The sequence below is a fragment of the Leptosomus discolor genome, chromosome 19, assembly GCF_034619465.1.
Source record: "Leptosomus discolor isolate bLepDis1 chromosome 19, bLepDis1.hap2, whole genome shotgun sequence".
NCBI classification, from domain to species: domain Eukaryota; kingdom Metazoa; phylum Chordata; class Aves; order Leptosomiformes; family Leptosomidae; genus Leptosomus; species Leptosomus discolor.
Window position 1 is genome coordinate 4,213,534 of NC_141409.1, and position 19,722 is coordinate 4,233,255.

General features: G+C 47.8%; 1 protein-coding gene across 1 annotated transcript in view; it reads left to right on the plus strand.

The window, feature by feature from the left end:
* Window positions 1–19,722, plus strand: part of CACNA1B (calcium voltage-gated channel subunit alpha1 B) — a 301,213-nt gene that overhangs the window by 181,823 nt on the left and 99,668 nt on the right. The window contains exons 14-18 of the mRNA XM_086475891.1: window positions 437–549; window positions 5,587–5,718; window positions 6,607–6,679; window positions 11,462–11,579; window positions 18,298–18,365. Coding sequence (XP_086332017.1) covers window positions 437–549; window positions 5,587–5,718; window positions 6,607–6,679; window positions 11,462–11,579; window positions 18,298–18,365 — 504 coding nt within the window. The remainder of the gene's footprint in view (window positions 1–436; window positions 550–5,586; window positions 5,719–6,606; window positions 6,680–11,461; window positions 11,580–18,297; window positions 18,366–19,722) is intronic.

The following is a 19,722-nucleotide window of genomic DNA, read 5'->3' on the forward strand; positions in this document are numbered from 1 at the left end:
CGGTGGGTGAAGTCTTTTGGTGCTTGTGATGGGAAGGGGAGGATGGGGCATGTCTGCAGGCTGTACAGGCCGACTGTGTGGGGTGGGAAAATGGAGTGTTGGCGTTTGCAGCTGAGCCAATGTAAAAAAAAAAAAAAAAAAAAAAGAATGCTATTTTAAGGTAGTTTGTATGCTAGAGAAGAAAGCAACAAGTTCCTATCTATGATCTCCTGTGCATCTGTCCCGCTTCTAGGTATTGCCCTTTTTTAGACTGGACTGCAGAAAGTTGGAACAAGGTTTTCTAGTGCTGTTGGCTAATTCATTATTTTGCTGAAGCCTTCATAAGAAAACCATCACAGCCCAGGCTCTGACTCTTGCTCTGTCCTCAGCCTCTCTAGAAACACCACAAAGAGCTAAGCAGAATTTTTGCTGTATGTAAAATGGGCTCTTCCTGCAGGTCATCGTGGGAAGTATATTTGAAGTTATTTGGGCTGCAGTGAAACCGGGTACCTCATTCGGCATCAGTGTATTGAGAGCGCTTCGACTGCTGAGGATTTTCAAAGTAACGAAGTAAGTCCCTCTCCCCTTCTGCTCACATTAGACTTTTAGCACTGTATGAAATCTGTATCACCCAGCCTTAAAACTAGTAGTAGTGCTTTCCATACTTGTAAAAAAAAAATATTTAAAAAAAACCCAAAAAACAACCCCCCAAACACCCTGTACACTGCACAGTGCTCTTGTCTGTCTCTTGTCGCTTGTCTGTCCTGACATCTTAAGTCTACACTGGCCCTAATGAGGGGCAAGAGCAGAAGAAAATTGCAGATGCAGAGCTGCCCTTTCCTCGGCTGGGCAGTCAGGGTTTCTGGCAATTGAAGGTTTAGGGAGTTCCTGAGCCTGTATTTCTTTTAACAGCCCTTTCCCCAGCCTCATGTACAGGTGCTTCTACCCTTGGGCAGAGGGCTCTACAGTGTAGTGATGGGCTGCATGACAACATTCTTCTGTTCTTTGTTTTTAAGCTTGCTTAAAACAGAAATCTCGTGAGGTGATCCCTTATTTCTTGTGATAAGAGAAAAAGGTTTCTTATTTACTTTCTAAGCCCCATTGTCTGCCCAGTGTCCTTCTCTGCTGCTAATCTGGTGATAGTTCCTTAAATAACTGAGCTACCCTGGTTACTGCTAGATATTAAATCCTGGCACCTGAACTGCTGTGTTGACACAAATATGAAGTGTGTTGCTGCTGCCTGTGCTGTGTCTGGTCTGGGAATGTCTGGGGTTTTCAGTGGTGACCTGTGAAGTTGAATTATCACTAGAGTTGAGTTGACACAGCTTTTCAGTTGTTTTCATGCTCATGCATTGTGTTAATGTGTGCTGGCATTAGCAAACAGCTACTGTGCAATTTATAAATCCATCTAAAGCAATTTCTGCAGGATTTCAAAATTATGGTGTGGAAATGGATGACATATTTAGGTGCTCTTGCTGTTGTTTTCCACCCTTTTTTTTTTTTTTACACCATTGCCTCCTCAGATCTCCCCTCTTTCCATCACTCTCTAACTTGTTCTTGGCTTGAAGTAACAAAAGGAGGAATAGCATCTCCCTTCAAAAAAACCCCAACCACCTCAAACGGATAGAGCACAGGTTATCACATTTGAGCAAAACAGTAATTTCAAGTAACCAGGTACTTTGGCAGCTATTCAAACACGCATGTTTTGTTAGCCCTGTAAGGTTTGCTGATTTGTATCTGCTAATGGTTATGTAGATCCAAGATTTTTGTGTGATACCATGTTGGGACAAAGGGGTTGGAAACATTAAGTTCTGTAAATGTCCAGCAGAATAGATGGGCCTCTGCCCCAGAAATGTCACTGTAGTCTACCTTTGCACTAATCTTGTTTATGGAAAACTCCAGGTTTTGTAGCAGCTTCATAGCAGTCAACTGTCAGCAGTTAATTTTATCCAGAGCTACTGAGATTTACTGTATCTGATTGTGTGTTGTACTTTTTAAAAGTTTTGGACATTTTTTCGAGTTAAAATTATCTTTTTTTGACTTTGGACTGTTTAGGATTTTAGTCAACATAATAAAGGGATGAAGCCTGAGATTGAACTTAACAAAGTGCTATCCTCCTCCTCAGGGCAGTGAGTGAAATTCTCACCCACTGATGCCGAAGTTCCCTTGACCTAATTATGTGGGTTTTTTCACCTGATGTGACAGAAATGCATTCATTGCGTTACCAGAAGCCAAGTCCCCCCCAGCTCACACAGGGGGGGGAATCTCAACTGTGTTGGGCCACATTATCCCAGTGTCTGAGCTGCACAGCTTGTGGAGAGAGATCAAGGTGATGGCAGCAGGCACAGATTGCTATCCACCTGCTCTCCTTACACTCTGCTGTGAAAACATCCTGATCCTCAGGAGTTTTCTTTTTTTTTTTTTTTCCTTTCCCTTTTTCCATCTCTTTCATAGGAATTTTACTCTGAAGCTCCCTGTCTTGTTTTTTTTTTTTTTTTTTTTGCTTTAACAGAAGCCAGTTGCAGTCAACGTATTTTGAATAATTGATGGCAGTAGACCTTTTGATTCGTATGTCCCAAATCAGTGTGACTGCAGACAGCAAAGTGATGCAATAGTTAAAAAGCTACATTACAGCTGGCCTGAAAGGTGATGGCACGATGCACTATATGGGGATGCAGCCTAAGAGGGGCTAAAATTCAGCAAGGAGGACAAGGAAAAAACAGCTTCACATATTTTCATTTTTGTCATGGCAGAACTGCATGGGGACTGGCATCTGTAGAAATGCAACTCCTCATTATATCCTGGTGCTCTGCAGTCAGGCAGGGTTTGCTGCTCAGCTATTTGTCATGGTTTGAGCCCATCCAGTTGGCAACAAAAGCCCCCGCAGCTGCTGCTCACCCCTACCCCATCCCCTGAGGGATGGGGAAGAGAAAACACAACCAAAAGGCCCGAGGGGCGAGACCCAGCCCAGGGGGGGCTCACTCACCAGCGATGGGCACGGGCAACAGGCAGACTCAACCCGGGGACAAGAGCAGCAATTTAATGGACAACCGCCACCATCAAGGACAACGAGAGATACAACCAGCTGTGAACAACCACCCACCTTCCCCCCACCCCTCCCGCCTTCCCGGGCTCAGCTCTGCTCCCTCTTCCCCCCAGCAGCGCAGGGGCAGGGAATGGGGGTCCCAGCCCGGCCGGCACAAGGGCTCTCCCTGCTCCTTCCCCCGCAGGCAGAGGGGCCCTCGCAGCCCTCCCCTGCCCCACCGCGGGGTCCCTCTCCCGGCAGACATTCCCCCGCCCACCGCCCCAACGCGAGTCCTTCCCGCTGGGCCGCAGCTCCCCAGAGCCGCCCCAGCGCGGGGCCCTCCCGGGGCTGCCGCCCTCCCACCGACGGGCGGCTCCAGCGCGGGCTGCCTCGGAGCCACGGCCTGCTCCGGGCCCGGCCCCTGCTCCGGCCCGGGGCCCTCCGCGGGCTGCAGGGCCACGGCTGGGCCGCCGCTGGGCTCCAGGGGCTGCGGGGGCTCGGCCGCCCTCGTACCGCGGGCCGCAGGGGAGCCTTTGCTCCGGCACAGCCGCCCTCTGCCCCCTCACTGACCCGGGTGTCCGCAGGGCCGGGTCTCTCCCATCCCCTCCTCTCCTCCGCTCACCAGCACAGAGAGTCAAACAAAAGGCGACAATCAACAGGATCTTTCACTCTTAAACAGTTACTCCCAGAGGCGCCATTGGCCTGGCCTTGGCCAGAGGTGGGTCCGAAATTGGAGCTGGGGAAGCTTCTCGAAGCCCCTCACAGGAGCCACCTCTGCAACCCCCTCCCCCACTGCCAAAACCCTGCCAGACACCAAATCACCACACTGTTCCAGGACAAGACAGAGTCTCCACATGTATTTTGTGAAGTGTTAACCGCAAGGTGTGAACCCCTTGCTTGAGGCAGATTTTGCCTGAAGCCATTGGGTCAAGCAGGAGAGAGCCGTGTGACCAGCAAACCCTTCCTCCTTCTCCAAGAAGAGCAGATCGGCCCCTTTTGCCTGGGGACTAACCCTGAGTAGATTTGGTGACAACTTTTTCAATTGAAGATATTCTCCTGAGAGGCCAAAGTATCCCCATAAACCTCTGTCACTGTATTATGGACACAACTTTTGTCAGAATGGGTGCAATGGGAATGCAAGATCCTGCTTCTCCTGGGATCTACATGGCTGTGTCATCCTCAGCCCAGAGAAACGTGGGGTGGTTCAGTCCTCCCAGCTACACCTGGGGGAAGGAAGAGGAGGAAAATGAAGACAAAGAGAAGAGAAAGGATGGCATTTCAGCTCTTCTGATTCAAGCTCTGAGCTTCTTTCCTCATCGGCAGATCAGACAAGTCCATGGGCTTCCTTCTGCTGGATACCCACAGCTGCACTGCAGGAAGGAACTCGGTGCATGGGTCTGTCCCCAAGACTGCAGCTGGAGGACACAGGGCAGGATGGTAGAGCATGCTGCTGAGGGGAGTCACCTCTGGATGGCAGCTCCCAGTGCTGGGCAATGGAAACGAGAGAAATCACTGGAGAAAAATTCCCCCCCATGGTCTCAGACTCAAAATTTTTAACAGAGGACACGTGAAATGGCTCTAAATCACTTATTTCCTACAGCCCTATTGTTTTGTATGCCTGTCTGTCCAAAAGGAGATTGTTAAAGAGCTCCTGTGCTTAATAGCTCTTTCTGCATTTTCTGATTCATTAGTTTTCCTAATATAAATGCACCCTGCCTGTTCTCAGCAGGGCAATAAAGCCAAGAAAGAGAGCTGTTTCTGAGCACCCTCCCTGGCACAGCGTCACTCGACGTGCCTGCCTGCGAGTGTGCCAGGAGCTGTCTTGGGGAATGGAGGAGATAAAAGCAAACTAACTTCAGTATCTGGCCGGATGCAACTTGGATGTGTCAGTCAGGATCCGGGCTGAGCCATTCCCTCTTGCCGTATTGGCGTTAACGTCCCGAATTTGTTTTCATCCTCCGAGGCAGTTGCTCAGTCCTGGATGCTTAAACCATGTGGCTGAATTGCCCCACGCTTAAGGCATTACTGTGCATGGATGTGTGTGTTAAACATCTATGGAAATATTTAAACATGTGGGAGTTTGAGTCCACTTGTGGATACTCGCATTAGATAAATTGGAAGGACACACCCAAAGACATCCTGGTGGAAATGAGCTGTTTATTGCTGATTTGTGTCTTACGAAGGGAGGGGTTCACTGTCCCTATGTTCAGTCTCACCTTGACGATATCAATACATCCCTGTTTCTGACACCCCTGCTGACTGCCATGCCAGATGAGAAGATGCAGAAAGGTCGAAATCTATACCAGGAAGGGGGTTACTGAAAAACTAAACCAAACGCTTTCACTGCAGATGACTGCTCTGCATGAGTACACGTGCACCGAGGTGACCATCTCTGCCCTTGCAGTGCTGTAAGAGACTTTGCCGCTGAGCTGTATTTACCAATCAGAGGCGGATTTGAAGATGCCGATATTCCTTGCCATTCTTTTCCTTTTTAATAATAAGAAATTAGGTCACATTAGTTTCTCACGGAAGGCTCTTCTCCCACTAATGTTATCTCTTGGCTTCTCTAATCTCCAATGCAGGTACTGGAATTCCTTGAGGAATCTGGTGGTCTCCTTGCTGAACTCCATGAAGTCCATCATCAGTTTGCTCTTCCTGCTGTTCCTGTTCATTGTGGTGTTTGCTTTGCTGGGGATGCAGCTCTTTGGAGGACAGTAAGTCTAATCGTTGTCCTTTCAGGGGTAATCTGAAAGCAGTCACCTGGAATACCTAAGGAGAGAGGGACTGCAGGGCTTGAAGTGTTCACACCGCGGGTGCAGATGTCAGTCTTTCTGGGCTGCTGAGAAGTGTTCTCTGGTTTATAGGAAAATAGTTCCTGTTCTGGTGTTTTACCTGGAGCTGAGTTCTTTCTAAGCTAATTCAAAGCTCCTATGTCATTCCATGGTCCCCACATGGGACCTCTGAAATAGACTGGGGAGGCAGCACTTTTTCTACTGTTAGGGGAAAGGCAAATTCTTTTTCCCTGATAGCCAGGGTGACAGTATATATATTCACTTGGAATATTTTTCTGCTGGAAAACATAGTTTTGTTGAATCTGATTTTTCTCATTAGAAATGCCAGTTGTGATGAATTTTGTGGCAAGAAATATCACAATATTACCATTTAAACTTGAGCATAAAATTTGAAGTGAATAACATGGGGTTTGTTGGTTTGGGTTTTTTTTGTTGGTTTTTTTCAATCACTATTTTATCTTGAAAATGTTAAAATGAAATGATCTACTAAGAGGGCAATTTCAATTTTGACATACACACCTGAGGACAAAAACTTGGAATGGTTTGTTCTGCAAAATCATTTGAGATTTTGATTGTTCGTTTTAGTTGTGGGTGAAAATGAATTTCAAAGCATCAGAATTTTCTTCAGGAATAAAATTTGGTTTCTGGTAAGCATCTTCTCAGAGACGCCGTGTTCCCCGCTGCAGTTGCCTGGGGTGTTATTGCCAGGTGGAACAAGTGCTCTCTGAGTTGGGTTACAGGGTATTATGAGATTGCATGAGAGCTACTTGTCCCTTATTACTCTTGTTTTTATTTCTTACTTCTCTCTAGATTCAATTTCCAAGATGAAACACCAACCACGAATTTTGATACGTTCCCTGCTGCCATCCTCACAGTATTCCAGGTAAAGCCATACCTTGTCCTGGGTGAGCATTAGAAAATAAATTCCTGGGCATCTCTTCCTGCTTACAGGGGGCAAAGATTTCCCCAAAAATCCGTGGAATTTAGGAAAGGGGATGTCCTTCCTTCTCATGTAATTTGCCACACTGACCAATCATGTATCATTAAAAATCTATGCTATGGAATTAAGGAAAACTAGAGCAAAAGGCTTTTTTGCTAGGAAAAAATACTGATAAAATAGCTATTTATGTGCTGAGCTTCAGGTCTGTGCGTGCCCAGGCTCTTTTCTTCTGAGGCCTCTGCCTGGGGTTGCACACTGCAATGACAACACTTGCACGTGCCTCGCTGCATAAATCATCCCATCGGAAATCCTAGACAGCGAGTGAGTGGTTGACCTGTTTCACTTTCTCTTGTGGTTGCCATAGTTTAATGAGGAGAGAGGCCTGAGCTAGCTCCAGGCGGTGAGGAAATAATGTAGCATTTTGCACAGTAATAGCTCAAGATAAGGTAATGCTGGATAAGAATTACAATCGATGGGGGAGCACAGAAAGAGGCATCAGCCTTGGGCAAGTTCATGTGATGGCAGGAAGAAGGTCGCAGTTCTGGCAGATGCCATGCTCAGGTTTAAGAGCCTAATTTTGCAGCTGCTCTCTGCACACCTTTTTTAAAATGGTTATTTCAGGTGTTTCAGTAGAGAGCTGGGGATGCTGCACCCTGCTTCATGTGCAGGTAGCGCTCACAGGTCCGTGGAAGACTGCCTGGCATTTATAGCGTTGTCCGACACAAACTGTTGATGTGGGCTCGAGCTGAGACTTGACCCTGGATCCAGATTTCCTTAGATCTCAGCAAGGCTCGGATTATGTATTTCAGTGTTAATTTTGGATTAAAAGAGAAAAAAAGCCTAAAAGAAAATGTGTCCTATGACCTCTGCATAAGCTTCATATGGGTATTGCTTCTCTCCAGATGTGAAGCAGGTTTGGTAGTACTTACCTCGCAGGATATTGCAAATCATGGTAGATTAATATTTGCATAGTATTTTACTACTCATCAAAGAAAGGGCTTAAAGAAACGTAAAGGTATTGCCACAGAGCCGGAACCGAACCCGTCAGACTCCGGATATGAGCATCTGGAAATTTTGAAGTTGTTTTCCTTTGGGACTATAGCTGTCTCCTGAAGATACTTAGCTGAAATATTTCCTTTCTATTCCTGAGATAAAATACCCCTGTAACGTGGCTGTGGGATGCAGAAAAACACTGTTGGTTTTATGACATTTGTCTAGAATGTCAGAGCTAGGAACGAAACCCAGCTACAACCATCAGCGCTGAATTAACTCAGTGCAGCCTTGCAGAGGCATTTCAATAACCTCTGCTCCCAGTCCATCCGCCCTCCTCCCCTGAATTGCAAATACCATTTCTTCAATATGGGCTTTGGATTCTCTCCTAACCTCGTCTTCCATAAACTCAGGCAAGCCAGCAGGCTTGTTTGGTTGCTGCTCTAGTGAGCAGAGTAGCATCGTTCAGCGAATGCATTCCATGTGTTGAACAAATATAATAAAGGCAGACACACCCTGACCTCGTCCGTCCCTAACCCCTTTGGAGATTCTTTGTTTAAGAAGCAGTCTTCAACAAAGTCTTCTGCAGCTTGCCTTAGCCTGTTTTATTTCAGCAGACCTGACTAGATCACAGTCCTCTGTCATGTGACTCCCAGGACATATTTTGTCCGTCTGGCAGCTGGCTGAACACAGCGTTGGGTGCAACTGTGCCCCGCTCTCCCTATTTCCCTTTGAAAAGCATCACGTGTTTTTCTCCAGCTTCTGGCTCCCAAGAAAGTCTTTGTGAGCTGAATGCCACAAAGAGTGTGTATGTACAAAATACAAACAGAAACTATATGTATATTCGTTTATATCTATACACACGTGAAAAATAACTAGTTGCATCTCCCTGTTCCAGCAGTCACTGAGCTGGAAGTGTGGACAATGTCCATAAGCACAGAGACCCCATAAAGCAGAAGAACCTGTGTCAGCTCTCCCCGAGAGCTGCTCCGTAAGTAACGGCACTGCCGGCTGCTGAGCGCAGAGCGCCGGCGGTGGCTGGAGGAGACGAGGAGTCGCGGTGGCAGGATGGGAGCGAACCTCAGCTCTGCTGAGGGGTGCCCTGCCGAAGCAGAGCTGGCTTCAGTTTGGTGCCCGAGTGCCCTGGCTGCCCGCGCTGACCTGCCTGCGGGATATGGCACTGAGCTGACGGGATGTTGCATTTACTCAGGCCGTTCTTCAGGAAAGTATCTCGCTTCCAGGGCAGCCCTTTGAAGTGGTGCGGCGCTGTTCCTCCACAGCGGAGTGTCTCCCGCCATTAATGTGCTCATTAGTCCATTAGGGTTTCACAACACCTCTTGACAGCTGTTTTTGTTCCATCACCTGATGGCCCCTCAGCCAAGCTGAAGTATTAAATGCTGAGATGCACCGGACAAAACAGTCCTTTGGGGCAGCTAAAAGCAGTGTTGAGCCCTGGGGAAAACAATATGTTTGGGCTTTGCCTTACTCCAAAGTCCTCTTTGCTTGCACCCCTCCCTCTGCAGTGCTGTCATTTTCTCTCCTGTAGCAAGAAGTTCTCATAGCCTCTGTAAACAGAGACTTTATAGAGCAGAAAGAGTTTTATTTACTGCATGTGCTCTGCTCCTTGAGGTCTGCTACCTAATTGCTTAAGTAGTTCCTCCAGTTGATGGGTGACAGTGCAAACAGTGGGAAGGACACCAGGTCAAAATGTCCGTCCTCTTGCCAGGGCCTCAGAGAACATCCTGAGCTCTGCCCAGGCAGGCTGGTTAGTTTAGATTATTTATCTCTTTGCAAAAGTTCCGTAAAACATTTTATTTTTTTCCTATAAGTTTTTGTTCCACTTCCAAAATAATCCAGTTGGACTTTCGAACACAGACCGCAACCGGCTGGACTTGTTTATGTGCAGCCTGTGATTTGTGATACCTACAACTCCTGATCTTCTGCAGGGTCTAGAAGTGTTCCCACTGTTTTCCCTTTCCATGAATGTTTGTGTGAGCAGAAGTCATTTTATGGTTATTCCCAGAAAGCAGGAGCAGTTGTGAATTCATGGAAATGGTGTGAATGCAAGTTTGTGAACGATGTTCTGCATAATTGAGTGCCGGAGTTGAAAGCCCAGTGCCCTGGTTCATATTCTCTGGTGTAAATCCAGACTAACTCCAGTGGTGTGGATTAGGCTTGGGCTCTGAATTGTGGCCTCTGAATTATTTGTGACCAGATTCTGCATTTAGGAAATAGGTTTGTCTATGCTCTGTATGTCCTTGTGTCTGTACTTGCTCTTAGCATATTGCTGTCATCAGCACCAACCCTGCAGCAAGAAATTTTCTCTCTTATCAGCAGCTGATGACTAGTCTGGAATTTGCAATTGTTTCGAGCACACTGTATGCACATGGGACTTGATTACTACAACACACATCATGCTTTGGGCTTTTTTTTGGTGGTTTTGGTGTGGGTTTTTTTTTCTTCTACTAAACAGAAAGACAATTTCCTATCTAGGAATTTGAGCTTTACTTCCCAGTGGGCATGTTTTAGTGCACTAAAAGTAACTGTTGTTCAACTCCGCCGTGGCAGGCAGATGAAGTGCTGATCTGCCCAAGATGTTGCTGTGTTACAGTCACTGGTGAAGAACAGGAATGGCAGGGAATTCAGACTGGTGCGAAATTAGCCTCTAGCATGACAAGGCTTATTTGAGTCTTAGGTGTTTTCACTTGTTATGATTAGTTTTTCTATTATTTATGTGTTTGTTAATTAGCCTCAGGTCAGTATCCAGCGCCTGAAGCCAGGACAGCTCTGCAGAGCCAGGCTGCAGTTGCGCTCGCCCCTGTGCAAGGATGCAGGAGGAGCAGAGTCCCCTTCGAGCCACCCTCATCTCACTCACACGCATTTGGTTATTGCTTCTGCTTAGGGATTTTTTTGTGGTTTGTGGCCATCTGGGTGGCTGAGGGCCCTTGTGGCCTTGGCAAGCAGGAAACCTGGAGAAGAACCCGTGGTGGTGCAGACCCCTGGCAAGCCTTGCGGTGGTTGTGCTGCCCAGTGCCTGGCATTTAGAGGGATGCTCACGCACGCACCAGCTGCAGCAAAGCTGTCTGCAGCCCTGAGGAGCAGCGGAATGCTGGAAGGGGATTGCAAGAGTTCCTCCTCCTCTTACACAGTCCCTCAGCATGTCCAGTGTGTGGGGGTTAGGGGGGGAGCTGAGCAAACCCTCTCTGTGTGAAGTAAATGAAAGGAGTTGACGCTGGCAGAGGTCCCACTCAGGGCACTAGGCTTGGAGGTCAGAGTTTTCTTAGGTCTGTGGGAAGTGCCATGCATGGGGCTGTTGAAACCTGGTAGCTCTGCATGACTTAAAAATGGAGTGGGGGGAGAAATTTTGCTGGGGGTGAAGTGTTGGGATGTGGCTTTTACTGCCTCTGCCTGCAAGAGAGCCTGCAGTCAGAAGTGGGCAGCAGGCACGTAACCAAGCCGGGGCGGGAACGGGGCAGCGGTCCTCCCTCACCAGCGGTCCTCACTCCTCCTCAGCCCGTGCCAAAGGAGAAAGCTGCATCCAGCCCGGGGTGAGACCGTCCAGGGCTGAGGGGTCGATGTCCAACACTGCAGTCTGCCACCCGAAGGTGCTCATCCATTTTCCCCCCAGAGACCAGTCCTGGATTGCATCAAGCTGCCTGGATCCCCTGGACTGTACCTACCTTGTCTTGCCTTTGAGTCACCCTTTCTTCTTCTCTCTCAAATTTCACCATGCAGATCCTGACAGGGGAAGACTGGAACGCGGTGATGTACCACGGGATAGAGTCGCAGGGTGGCGTCCGTTCGGGGATGTTCTCCTCTATTTACTTCATTGTCCTGACCTTGTTTGGTAACTGTATCCTTCCTTACACATTGACTTGTGTTAGTGGCATAGTGTGCCATGCACCCCTCCTGGGGTGCAGGAAATACCTAGTTTTGTTTAAATTCTCACACCCTCACACTTTGAAAAACCAAATCGTTGCTGTAACTTTGCTCCTTATAGCGCACCCAGGGTAAGAGGTGCAGGTAAGTTATACAAGTTGATGTCACTTTTCTGATGGCAATGTGAACATAGTCTTAATTAATTTTAACTTCCATGTTTTACCTTAAGAATGTCCTGTTATGAGTTAACTTATGCTGTGGGAAAAATTATTGTAGTCAAGTCAGAGAAGGACCTCTGTACCTTGAATATCTTCACAGATAGTTTGCACTAGGCCAGGGGAAGGAAGAACTGAAATTGGTTTGATGTGTAGATCAGGCTTCAGTCTCTTGGTGCCTTTGTCTACATGGCAGCTTAACCAGCTGTGCTATTCCAGATGCTTGAAGTTGTCTTGTTGCCACATAACGCTTAAAACTTAAGTTTGGGCTCTGGGGGTATTCGATCATGTTCCAAGACCTGACACATGAAGTCTCTCAAGATGTTGTTCTGCTTAGTCATGAAAATCTTGAGGGCAACAGGAAACTGTGAGCTTGTATCCCTCCAAAATGTCCCAGAGTGTCTGCTGGGGCACCACCAGCACTCTGGTGTGTGTTACGTCCCCAGAGAGGTCTAAGGAGGCAAGAACGTAGCAGTCGCATGGAGATGGGATTTGGAAAGAGAGGCTCTATTTTATACAGAAATGAGCAAAGAGATTCTCTGCTCTAGTAGCTGGGTGTGATTAGGCGAGCCTGCAGAGCATAGTGGTTGTGATGGTTCTTGTCCCTGCCTCGTGATGGAGGCTGCTAATGGGCTGATGTTGCGTAGCGTTGCTCGTATTAACTAGGTACAAAATTGTTGGTGCGAGATGCGTGCTGGCTGCAACAGCAAGCTGTGTGGAGTCAAACAGAGCATCCTTAAAACTGGAGACTTAAAAACTGTGGCATCTATGTGGCAGCCTGGCTGGTTTGTTTGCTCTGCAAAATAGGAATAATAATGCTGAGCGTTGCTGCTCTGCTTGAGAGCTCTCTGGAGGGTTTCCCAGCAGTGCGAACCTTCTTGCTAGTTACAGCCCCAGCATTTGTGTTTTCCTAGGAGTCCTGTTTGGGCTGGCAGCATCAGCTGGGTACCTTGGAGAAAGGGAAGGGTACATGGGGGGGCGATACTTGTGCTAAAGATGTAGAGTTGTTATAGACGTAGACCCCTTCAGCTGGTGGTCAAGATGACAAGAGATGAGACGTCAGCACCTATGGACCGCATGGCAGGCTCCAGCCCTTTGCTTTGCCTGAAATCTCCCCATTAGCACGAGGAACCGAGACGGGGAGCAGCGGAGCAGACAGCGTGCAAGCTGTGCTTGTCACACTAGTGTGTCTCTGTGGGATTTATCCCATTAACGTGCGCTGTCAGAGCCAGAGCAGCCGTGGTGCCTGGGCTGGCTCGGCAGCTACACTCAGACATCTGCCTCGTGGCAGGCAACATGCTCCCTTCCAGAAACGCAAGGCTTTGGAAAACTGGGTCAATGGGGAGCTGGGAGGGAGGGAGATCTCTAAATCCTCAGGGCTTGGCATTTGAAAATGAGATTAAGCTATAATCAGCTTGACAGCAGAGCTGAGAGAGAGACTTTTAACCTTAGAGCAGCTAAGATCCAGCAGTTTTAAGGAACAGGATATAAATTCCCTTCTTGCACCTTTAATTCAGAAGGAACTTCTCCCTTGTCCTTTAGTTTTCATTAAAAGGGAAAGAGCAGGGGATGTTCAAGAGCAAGGAATAAGGACCTGGTTCACTTATGGCCACTGCCATGAATTTGGTATTTGTCTCTGCTTGCCCTGGCAGAGTTGTGAGTCAAAACCTTACCCACATTCTCCCCAAATACCATCCTGGAGAGAGCAGCTGTCTTGCTTTCCCTCCTGCTGCCACTGAGGAGATGCAGGAGGTGGCTTTCCTGGCTGCTTCCCTGGGACCATCTCCAGGGCGCCTCTCATCCCCTTTGCCTGCAGCTGCATGCTGGTGGCACACCTTTAGCGCAGCCAGAGTGCTCCTTGGGGCACTATCTGTGCATTTAGCAAGGAGGATGTGTCAGCGGTGATTCTTTAATTGTCCACAAGTCCTGCAGGTGGGGATGAGTTTTCTGCAGGTGAATTTCTGTGAGCACAAAGTCCAGAGAGAGGGGAGAGCTGGCTGACAAAGAGTGACAACACTCAGAAACCGTTTTGTAATGTCCTAGAAGACTTCTTTCACCAGCTTCTAGTGATCAGAGTTGTAAACCTGAAGCAAATCCATTAATTTCCTTTTTTTTTTTTTACATCCCTGTTGGAGAATTGAGACCTCGCCCCCATCGTCTCCGTAGAAACTTAGTCTGGGAGCATCAGCTGCTTTCACAGAGGGCTTGTAAGAGCCTTTCTGCATTGCGTGGAGACCTGTTTGCCTTTAAGCACCGTGGGCAGGGGGGGAGAACTGAGGCTGGAGTGTGTGGTGGAGGATGAGGGGTTAAATCTTTTCCCTGTCTGTTTATCGTGGGAATTGCAACAGTAAGCCCGCTGATGCTTGCGCTGATATTTCAAACAGTGTTTCGGGAAGATCAGTGCTGCCCCTGCTTTTCACCAGCTACAGTTTTGATGCGGAGAGCAAGCAGCAGGCAGTCATTTATCTCTGGGAGAAGGCTGAACTGTATGACTTACCAGGGACCTAAGTTATCATTAACTGTCAAAACATAACCAGGAGCATCTGAAAATAAAGTTTAGTTTGCCAGAAAAGAACAGTCCTGCATTTTTGTGGGAAGTGAAATAGCCATTAATGCCAGTGACGCTGCAGTGCCCAGCAATGCTAAGGACAGGCGAGTGTACAGGGTGAGGTACGTGCCTGAGCCTGGGGTTCATCTTCCCAAGGAGAGCCCCACAGCCCAGCAAATGCCAAGAGGACACCCTATAGAGAGCAGTCCAAGTTGTTGATTAGCTTAATTATAGATTAGATTAATGTGAACTGTCTTTTCTGCTCTAACTTGGGACTTCACAAAGATTTCCCCCCTCTACCTTACAGTACGCCCTCCAAACAGCTTTAAAAATGTACTTTTTTTATGCAATGGATTTTTTTCATTTGTCGAGTGTGGATTTGCCACCAGGCCTCCCCACACAGATATTCACTGCAGCTGAATTTCTGAAGTGGGACTTTTTGGTTTTATTTTCTTGCATCGCTGCCGTTGAAATCAGTCTGAGCCCTTCTGGATTCTGATCAGCAAAAGGCACTTTGGTTCCGCTGCTGGGAGGGGTTTTATTTTCAGGTTTTGAACATTGGCATTTGGTGAGTCCATTTTTAAGAGTTTGTGCAGACTGGATCAAATCTTGTTAGAGAATTGGCATTGGCGATTTTGGGTAAGCTTGCAAAACCTACCCTTTTTAAACATGAGGGACTCCTTTCTTCTCCCAAAGCTGCTCAGGGCATTGTGATTGTTCTTTTTCATGAAGGAGAAAGGTGGATGAATGCCGGCTTCCCCTGCTTCTCACTGCAGCTCAGTTGTTTCTTTGAATCCATTTACTTTTTTGAGGGATTGTTGCAAGGGAAAGATCCAGAAACTTTGGTTTTGTAAGTCAGAAGTCTCTCAGGTTGCATTCCCAGTTCCAGAGAGTCTGTGTGGAGCCAGACCTCTGCATCTAAAATGGTTTAATGAAAGTTGCATGATCAGAGTAACAGCAGGATTTGGCCCATTTTCTAGGAAATTGCACCATGCCTGTATTCATTGTTATCCAACGTTAATTGATAAATTTATGTATCTGTTGAGGAAAAATAAAAGAAAAAAAGACCAATGAAAAACTGCAGAGGAGCCTGAAATGAAAAGCAGCAAATACCTGGTGCGTGCTGCCCTTCCCCTTGCCCTTAGCTGCCACGCAGGAGAGCTGTGCTCGGCACCAGCCGCTGGCTCAGCTGGCCAGCGAGGTCCATGGGTCTGGCGAGCTTATACAGCCTGGACCAGGGGCTGGAGTTTGGGTAATATTTGGGAATCCCAAGCTTTGCAGAAAGGGCTGAGGGACCTTTTTGGGGGCAGAAACACCCAAGTCTGCCAGATTGTGTCTGCTTGGAGACGGATCAAAACAGCCTGATCTGTTAAAAAAGAAATTAATTATATTTCCAGTGGTCGATTATGTTACACGAGACATTTTCAGCATATGTGTGTAGGAGGCAGGGGTAGGAAGACAGTTTTATTACTGAGACATTTATTCCCAGAGCAGGAGGCTTGGAAGCATTTCCAACGTGTTGGAAGCACCCCAGAGGAAGAAACCCAAACAGCCAGCACCGGCCAGCACCCCGATGGTGCCTGGGCAGCAGTGCCCCCGCCTCCCTGCCTGCACCCCCGCCTGCAAGCGACAGCCCCCTCTTGCCAACCCTCAGCTAAAAGGAAATGGGGAAATTAGTGTCTTTGCAAATGAGAAGCTGATGGAGCTCTGACTTCAGTGTGGGAGGGAAGTGATCATTTCAGCATCAGCTCTCTCTTTTTGTTCTTCATCTGCTGGGCTTACTGGGATTGAGGTGCTCCCACCCCACGCTCCTCTCTGTCCTGCTGGAACAGAGGAAGGAGCAATTGACGGGCATCACATTTCAAACCTCTGCTTGTCCCAGAGGAATCATCATCTTCACATGACAAAAACCTCCTTCCCGTGTTACATGACACGGAGAAAACCTGATGGGTGGCCTGGCCTTTGCCTGGAGAAACCCCAGGGCTCTGCATCCCATCCCCTGCAGGGTTTGGCAGTCAGGATGCAGATGCATCCTAAGAGATTAAACACAACTTCTGCTTTGCGCTGTCACAAGCAGAGGCATTTGATAAGCATTCAGGCTCTGGAGACACTCATCTCAATGGGAATTAGAGATGTGAACATCTGGTTCTGAAGTCTTGACTGAATTATGTTTGGTAAAAGCTCTTGAGAGGGAAAGCAAAGAGGCTTTGAGCTGGTTGTCTGGGCCAGCTTTCGTCCCTGGCTGCCCTGGGAAGTCTCCTGATGCCAGGCCAACGTGGGGCGATGGTTCCGCAGCCAGCATGCTGCCCAGAGGCTGCCTCAGCACGGGGATTTCTGGGCACGCTCCTGTTCTGCAGTGATGGCTGCAGCCGATGAATCAGCCTGGCTCCCCTGGCAAACCCTAGACGCCTCCACCAGGCATCCTTCTGAGAAATGGAAAGCAATCAGCGGGGCACAGAGGCCAAGGTTTCCCAAAATCTTGTTGCAGTTTGCCAGCACCCTGGGAGCTCACACCTCGCCGGAGCGATCGCCTGGCTCCCCCCAGCACACCACCCTCGTCCCACAGTCGTGCCTTCGCTGCGGCATTGCTTTGGGCATCGTGTCCAAACAGGGGCCACGTCGACCCAACAGAAAATAACTGTATTAGTTGCCCAGGACTGCTGCAGTCATTTCACTCGGGTTATGGGGACCCGTGTCTGGTCCCAGACGTCTTTGGCTCTGGTGAGGATGGTGCCACACAAACACAGTAGCAGCGCGTTGCTGTTAAAGCCGTTGTGAATCTCCGGGGGGTAAATACTCATGAGATCAGCTTCTTTCTCATGTACATTCGTATTTAGAGGAGCAGTCAGAGCTTTATGTAGCTATGGAGCGAGTGACTCTCCTGTCACCCGGTAGTGTGCATAGGCTGCAATTTCTTCTTGGAGAGTAGTTTGGACTTGGTTTTGCATTGCTCACTCTCCTTTCATACGCAAAGGTATCTGATTTACAATTGTTTTGGGGATGTTTTGCAGATGCATAGCTGGATTAACAACAATAAAATATGTGAAGGGACAAGTAATAGTTGAAATTATTAAGTGGAAAAATGAAAATAAAGTATGAATAAATAATTATAGGGAAATGTTATGTCTTAGTGATATAATGCAGCGCTCTGCAGAGACACCTGGGCTAGCGTGGGCACTGGTGGTTGTTTAGCTGGGCTACGTGTAATTTGGCCCAAACTAACGGCCTATTTCCCAGCAGAGCTTGTTAGCTCAGGCTGGGTGTCCTGCTAACGGGCTCTTCTGTAGCTGTGCTCTGCATGATGCTGCAGCATTCAGGATAGAGGATGTCTGTGGGGGTCTAATTGTCACATTGACTTCAGTGTGGTAAGTCATGATAGTTTCCTCCCACCAGTATGTAATGTAGCAGTGACTTAAGCTTAACTTTGTCATGGTACCCAATGCCTTTCTATAGCTATATGTATATATTATGCAAATGTTGGCTTTAAAATGACTGATTTCCAGCAGCCCTACCAGTTGTCCTTTTAAACAAGAGGGGAAAATGAAGGTGAAATCCTCTCTGTGTGTGTGTATGGGCAGGAGTGTAGGTGTGGTTTTTCTGGAATGAAAAAACAGGGGCCATTGTGTCTCTCGGACCACCGTGTAGTCCCATACTGGTTGCACCTATAGTGTTGTAAAGCCCATCTGCTCAGCATGTGTGTTTATCCTCACCAGGGATAAGTGCTGAGGAAGAGACAAATGGGTGTCCAGCACCTGCTGTGCTGCAGAGCTGGCTCCCAGCAGAAGTGGGTGAGTTAGAAATGGTGCAAGGGGACAATCCATAATATACTGATGACTGTAGGTGGGGAAAGCAGGGTAGTGGCACTGGAAGGGGAACAGATTTCTGTATCTGCTGTGTGAAGATTTTTTTCCTTAGCTGCTCCCCAAAAGACACGCTCCTGAACGTCTTCTTGGCTATCGCTGTTGACAATCTGGCGAATGCCCAAGAGCTGACCAAGGTATGTACGAGATTTCTGTTTCCTCAAACTCAGACCACAGCTGCTGGGTCTAAAGCCCATGTGACCAACCCTTCCAGACACCCTGAGATTTCCTCTAGAACCCATTCATGCGGTATCTCTGTTTACCAGTTTGCACTGCAGAGAGGGACCAGGAATTTTATTCTTGTTCAGGTTTGTTTCATTTCAGGCTTTAGTGGACTATTTCATGTTCTTTGGTTTCATTTTATCACAGAGTGTGCAGTGGGTATTGCTCATCTCGCTGCTGCATGGAGGTGCGCGGGCATTTGTAGCATTTGCTGTTTTCAAGAGCAGAGGCGAAGCAATTAACAGGTTTTGGCTGACTTGAAGCTTAGACATGGGGAAACGCAGGTGTTGTATTGCTGCTTTTGCTGTCTTACACTAATGTTTCATACCTTGCTGAGTTCGGGATGAATCAAAGAATTAAGGTTCTCCAATCAGCTCCCTGGAAAACAACTTGCAGAGGCTATTGTGAATACTCAGTGAAGATGTTATAATCTTCCTGCCTCTCACCAGGTGCGAGAGAAACCTGAGGCACCAGCCCAAGCACAGGCAGAAAGCCAGGTCCTGGCAAGAGATGGAAATGACACCGATGTAACTTTACTGTGCACGTGGATTTATATTGGAGCATTCCCTATGGAGAAAAACTCACAGCCTCAGTACTGCTGAGGGAGGATTGCAAGTGCTGTAGTTTGGGTTCGTAGTATTATGTACTTTTGATTTCTCATTGCAATATACTCAGTTGTAGTTATGAGGCAGCATTAGATTTTGTCTGCACATTTCTAGCTTGTTCTCACAGAGCAGATAAAAACGTGCACACCTCATTGCTGCACTGCTGCCGTCGCCTCAAGTCCCAGTGGCCTGCTGCTAGTGGCCAAAGAAGCACCGTATCCACCTTAGCAGTTGTATTTTCCTGGCTTTAGTTTGTCTGCTCCTTATAGGGTAAGAGGATCACTAACCATGTGCTTAGGCAGCAGCGGGCAAGGGTGTTTTCTCTTCTTAGAGTTGTAGGAAGGTTCAGTAGTTCATGGATGTGTGACGCAACTCCACAGTTCAGGGACACAGAGATTTCTAGGAGTTTCCTACCCCGCTCCAGCTGCTGAAGACCAAAGCACCCAACCATTCCCAGTTAAAATCCACGTCTCTGTTGCGGCTGAGCTTGTCTTTCCCAGCTCTCTCTTTCTGCTGTGGAGCTGCGTGACTGGCTCCAGCTTTGACTGGAGCCTTGTTTCCTGGCAGCTGATATCCAGCACAGACCATACAAGAAGGCTGGTAGGTCTCAGGTGTATGATAAACGTTCCTATGTTTCTGAGACTGTGTTCTGCTTCTCTCCTCTCTT